Source organism: Lathyrus oleraceus, chromosome 2 (assembly GCF_024323335.1).
Source record: "Lathyrus oleraceus cultivar Zhongwan6 chromosome 2, CAAS_Psat_ZW6_1.0, whole genome shotgun sequence".
In the NCBI taxonomy this organism is placed as follows: domain Eukaryota; kingdom Viridiplantae; phylum Streptophyta; class Magnoliopsida; order Fabales; family Fabaceae; genus Lathyrus; species Lathyrus oleraceus.
Window position 1 is genome coordinate 430,500,712 of NC_066580.1, and position 6,079 is coordinate 430,506,790.

General features: G+C 34.0%; 1 protein-coding gene across 1 annotated transcript; it reads right to left on the reverse strand.

Annotated features, from left to right (window-relative positions):
* Window positions 1–1,431: 1,431 nt before the first annotated feature.
* On the reverse strand, window positions 1,432–4,077 carry LOC127119956 (3-hydroxy-3-methylglutaryl-coenzyme A reductase 1). Its single transcript, XM_051050334.1, has 4 exons — window positions 2,946–4,077; window positions 2,573–2,754; window positions 2,127–2,473; window positions 1,432–1,992 (listed from the first exon to the last, which is right to left on the reverse strand). Exons 1-4 carry the CDS (start codon window positions 3,890–3,892, stop codon window positions 1,750–1,752), a joined length of 1,719 nt encoding a protein of 572 aa, XP_050906291.1. The 5' UTR covers window positions 3,893–4,077; the 3' UTR covers window positions 1,432–1,749.
* Between the last annotated feature and the right edge of the window lie 2,002 nt (window positions 4,078–6,079).

Genomic DNA, 6,079 nt, shown 5'->3' on the forward strand with positions numbered 1-6,079 from the left:
CCCAATCCAATTCACTTTTTTGGATGAATTTTACTAATTTTGTGAATTGATCCAGCCTATGTACACCCACACAATCTAGTGATTAGGATTGTGCCGGTGACTCTAATGTCCTGGTACCAATTAAACCTAATTTTTAATATAATATTGAATAATTTTTTAATCAAATAATTATACTAAAACTAATTATATTATTATTAATTCAACATTTAATATTTTAATTAAAAAATATATTGTTTATATATAAATTCTCTCAATTTATTTAAAATGGATAATTAGAATATTTATTCTGAGATTAAAGGAAGTAATAAGTGTTTTTAAGGGTATGTTTGAATTAATTTAATGAAATGGAAAGTGATAAGAATGAAATGATATAAATTTATGATCTATTGGATTAATTAAAAAAAATGATGTAATGTAGCATTTTACTATATCTTATTCTATTATTTTTCTATCTATATTTTCATCTTTTGATTTGGATGGAATAACAAAATTATTTTATTTTGTCTAAAATACTTAAACAATAGAATGATATCTCTATTTTGTTCCGCTCTATAGAATTCTACTCTGTTCCTTTTTCAATATACAAACAGTAGCCATTAGAAAACATTAAGCATGGGTGATGTGAGGCTTTATTTCTGGAAAAACGGTGTAATTAAACCTCTCAAGAGTGTTTATCTTTGAATCCTCTCACCAGAACCTCTCATAGCCTGTGTTTGAATCCTCTCACCACCGATTGAACCTCTTAGAGTTGTATTTTTCATCTTTTCTATTTCACTTGTTTCCCTATGTACAAGGAACCTTATCATTGTTCATATTTCTATTGTATTCAATGAGAACAGATTCAATATCACCATGAATTGAAGCGGTCCTTTGATATTTACATTTCATCAATCCTTTTCTCCATCACTTATTTGTATTGGAATAGATAAACATTAATGGTCCACAATCTCATCCTTCTATACAGGATTTGTTATTTATAAATAGATCCAATTGATCTCTTCTCATACATTGTGTTTTGTCTTTCATAGTTTAAAGCTCTACATTATTTCCTTAGTTTTTGTCTTTGGTTCTAATTGATGAAATGGTTCTGTTCAATCTTTCAATATTTTGTTCAACAATTTAGATTGACAAAATTCAAGCCACAATTCTCAAAAATGTCTGATTTATCAATTTTAGCATAAAATTTGTGAGATAACTGTTTACAACTCTAGATCCTCCAAAAGAATTCTGTTTGGGAGCTGCTGATAAAGCAAAAACTTCTGCATAAAATATTATGCAAAGTTCTAGATGATTTCATGAAGAAGTTGTAGAATTACGGTGGCTCATAAGATCCAAAAGTAGCATCTATTGATGACAATAAAATCAAATAATTTTTTTAGTTATAGTGATGTCGGGGAAGATTGACTTCCTACAAAGTGGCAACACATAGAATTAGTAATGAAGATTACAATACAATTAGGATACAAGTACTAGATCTTCGAGTTTTAGATGACAAGTAATGAAGATTACAACACAATTAGAAATACAAGTAAGAAAAGAGACAAATAGATGAGACTTGAGACATACAACAACACTATTTTTTTTCATTTTCTTAAAAAAGAACATTCATTTGCTTCTGTACAACTTCAGGTTATATATGTCCAAGCACCACTAATTAACGCCCTCTTAAACTGAAATTTCTTTTTCTTTCATTATTATACTTGATGATACATGCAAGTTTATTTATATCACAGTTGTCATTTGGCCAACTCATGAAGCAATTTTGGTGACATCTTTACTAGATCGGTTGTATTTCATGTGGCTCTTTACCAGCTGACCGGCTGCAATAGCGGACATGAGTGAAAGCTCTCCGGCAAGGACTGAACCAGCTACTATTGTTGCCAGTTGCCTTGAATTTTCTCCCGGTGACTCCTTACTAGCACCCTTCACACCAAGTAAGTTCAAACAAGCTGATTGTGATGCTAGCTGTGTGCCTCCACCAACTGTTCCCACCTGCATCAAAATAAAGAGAGTTACTATTTACTACTAGGAATTGTGTTAAATTGCCACTATAACATTTATTTTTGAAAATTAAAGATAATTAATGTAACAACCAAAATAGTTAAGACTAAAAAGAGTAGTTATACCTCAATGGAAGGCATAGTGACCGAGACATGAAGGTCTTTCCCATTATTCACAGCTTCCATCATGGTCATACAATGAGAACTCTCAACATTCTGAGCAGGATCTTGTCCTGTAGCCAAGTAAATAGCAGAAACAATATTACTAGCATGCGCATTGAATCCACCAAGAGCACCAGCCATGGCTGAACCAGTAAGATTCTTTAGCATGTTAAGCTCAACCAAAGACTCAACACTAGTCTTCAACACTTTCTTCACCACTTCTTCCTTAATTACAGCCTCGCACACCACAGATTTTCCTCTCCCTTCAATCCAATTCACTGCTGCTGCTTTCTTGTCTGAACAATAATTTCCTATCATAACCAAAACACATTACATCACAATTTTAGAGAAAGTTTGACCATAGAAAAAACTTCCAGTTAAAGAAAAGTTGTTAATGATGTAATATTTACCAGATATACCAATCACATCCATATCAGGAAAATCGGTTTGAAGAAAGTCAAGTACATTTTGAACACCTTTTGATACCATATTCATCCCCATTGCATCACCGGTTGAACACATAAACCTAATGTATAAATTCTTTCCTGCTATAGTAGCTTTTATATTCTGTAATCTTGCAAATCTACTTGACCTGAATATCCAAATGAATCAGTTACCCAAATGAATAAAAATATATGAAGTACAGACACCAAATATGTCATTTGACATGTTGACAGAGTAATAATTTGTAAAGATAAATTGCATTAACTATTGCCACGTTAAAAAATATTTTGAATAAAATTAAACAGAATTTGAAACTAAAAATAGAAAGTAGAAAATTACTTGTTGAAAGTGTGAGCCAGAGAATCAAAATTTTGAGGATGTTCTAAATAGAACTTTAACTGAGAAGCTCTTTTGGCGGAGTTGAATCTAACAACGGGGGCTCTAGTCATGCCGTCACGGAGGACAACGGCGGAAGCACCACCGGAAACATAAATAGCTTTACAGCCTCTGTTAGTGCTTGCAACCAAACAACCTTCAGTGGTTGCCATGGGAACCGTGAACTCTTTTCCGTCAAGCAACAGAGGTCCGGCAACTCCCACCGGAATCTGAACAAATCCAATCGGCATCTCGCAACACTGTCCTAATATAGAATTGTAATCAAAATTTTCAATAGGTAAGCCCTCAAGTGACCTTCCGCTAACTCTCTCCACCACTTGGTTACGAATCGCCGCCGCACGCCGGCAATCTCCGAGTTTGGATTCAAGTGAGTAAGACGGAATTGATCCTGAAACCACAGCTCGGACAACCTCCTCGTCATCCGAGGAAAGCTGCAACGTAGCCGGTGCTGGAGTAACTTTTTTGACTGAGGTTTTTGGTGGTAACGGCGGTAATTTCGGTGTAACTTCGGCTAGACATGAACCGGTGGTTGTAGCAATCTCTGCTTCGTCTTCTTCATCATACTGAACGGCACGAGACGCGGCGAACGGATGAAGGATGAAGCTAATGCCGAAGAAAACCATAAGATAGAAAATTGAAGCGATGAGGGAAACTACAGCTACAATCTCGGAGATTGTGAGAACGTGTAGAGGAGTAGAGGTTCGGATTTTCTCACGCCACCGGTGAAGAAGAAAGTATGCGACAGAGAAGAAGAGGCCGAAGAAAACCGCGTTTGCTAAGTAGAGTGAAGGTTGTGGTTGTGAGTCATGCTTTTCGTTTTTCGTTTTTGAAAATTTGTCGGAGGGAGCTGAACATTCGACGGCTTTCAGGCTTCGTTGCTGAACATCCATTTCTCTCCGGTTAAGTGAGGGATTTTTGAAATTTTGAAATTCTAAAACGTAAAATGGGTAGAAAGAAAAAGGAAAGAAAGGAGTGAGGGAATTTTTGTTTGTTTAGAGGATTATTTGTTGAAACATGAACTAGAATGTGAAGATTTAGAAGGTTTTTTATAGACAAAGAAAGTGAAGGAGGGAAAGGTAAACGACCTGTATGGTAATGTCGTTTCACCGTTCACTTTCTCTTTCACTAATGACAAAAAACTCTTTTCTTTCTTTTTAATAATCCTTTTTTTATCCATTTCCTTTTTTGAGTTTTTCACTTCACTAACCATACCATTGTCTTACTCTATCCATCCCACAATAACAATCACGTTTTAATAAAATCTCAACAAAATAACCACATATTTTAGTTTTTATTTACTACTCCATCTCTCTCATAAAAAAATTCATATTTAAACAATTTAAATGCTTAAGAAAATGATTAGATGGGTTGATTTTGATGATAAAACTAATATCATTTACTAGATTATCCTTATTCATTATAATTAAAAAAGTGATTGGATAAAATAAAAATTAATAAATAAGGGTATGATAGTGAAAAATAATAATAAATATCATAAAAGGACAATTATTTTAAGACAGAAAAAAAGTGAAAATGAGATATTTTTTATCAGAGGAGAGAGTATTTTTTAATTATATTATGGGTATTATTCAAATTATTATTCTTTATAATCGTAATAATGATAAGTATATCAATTTTATCAAACTCTTTTATTTATTATAATTTTTTAATTGATATAAAATGATCAATTATGTCAATTATTGTGACATGTATGAAATAATAATTTGAATTAAATATACGACACCTCTCTAATATTAACATTAATTCATATTTTATAAAAACTTGTTGACAAAGTTTGTTATAGGGTATTTTAGTATTTCCTAAAGTCCCACTTGTATTTCAGCAAGTAAGTGGTGTGAGCATTAATACCTTTTATTCTTTTTGCAGTGTGTGTATGCATTTTGTGTGCAACCATTTTGTAACCATTTCAAGAGTAATGGAAGTTTGTTATTATTCTCTCTTCTCTCTCTTGTTCATTGTTCATCTTTATCACCTGTGCACCAACAATTGGTATCTAGAGCTCTGGTTCAGAACCACAGGGAAACACCACGAGAAACACCTCAACTTCTGAAAGTCAGGAGGGAAAGGAGAAATATGACAAGAGAAAAGTTCAATATTACTGTTGTAAGAAGTTTGGCCACTTCGCTACAGATTGTTGGTCAAACAAGGAGAGGAAATCAAAAGAAGCGAATAGCCAGAAGTTCTGATGATGAACATGTGTTATTAATGGCTTCTGATTCTGATAGTGTGTCTCTAGAAGACTGGTCGTATATGGACACTAGTTGTTCAAACCATCTTACTGGAATAAGAAATAGTTGATTTTGATTATGGGAAGAGAACCAAAATTATATGTGCTGATGATAAGTATCTGAATGCTGAAGGAATGGGGAATGCTAGAGTGATTCTGAATAATGGCAAATATGCGTTAATTCAGAACGTCTTGTATGTTTCTGGCATGAAGAGCAATCTGATGAGTGTAGGTCAATTAATTGAAAAGGGTTTTTCAGTTACCATGAAGGACAATCTTTTGAAGTTGTATGACTATAATCAGAAGCTGATTATAGAGTTAGAATATGGAAGGAATAGAACATTCAAGGTGAATGTTAAAACTGCAGACTCCGAATGCCTTAGCGCAACAAGTGTTGTGAAGGAAAGTGAGTTGTGAGACAAAAGATTTTGGCATTTGAACTTCAGAAGCTTAGGGCATTTGAATTTAAAGAAACTGGTACGTGGAATTCCTACAATCAAGAAACCAGAAAAGTCATGCAATGTGTGCATGGGAGGGAAGCAACCAAGACTTCCATTTGCATCAGAAGTAGCTCCAGGAGTAAAACATGCTTTGGGAGTAGTGCATTCTGATGTGTGTGGACCATTTCCAGAACCTTCACTAGAAGGGAATAAATACTTTGTGTCATTTGTGGATGAGTTCCCAAGGATGACATGAGTATCCCTTATAAAGTTAAAACACGAGGTGTTTGCTGAATTTAAGAAATTCATAACCAAGGTTGAGAAATAGAGTGGTCAGACTCTGAAGATTCTTAGAACTAATGGTGGAGGTGAGTATAACTCTACAGAGT

What these genes read in the sequence shown, in the direction of transcription:
- LOC127119956 (XM_051050334.1), bottom strand. Translation starts at nt 3,892, where the DNA reads ATGGATGTTCAGCAACGAAGCCTGAAAGCCGTCGAATGTTCAGCTCCC. An exon ending in CTGGCTCACACTTTCAACAA is followed by an intron (nt 2,755 to 2,945) that starts GTAATTTTCTAC and finishes TTGGATATTCAG; the next exon opens with GTCAAGTAGATTTGCAAGAT. An exon ending in TCACTATGCCTTCCATTGAG is followed by an intron (nt 1,993 to 2,126) that starts GTATAACTACTC and finishes ATTTTGATGCAG; the next exon opens with GTGGGAACAGTTGGTGGAGG.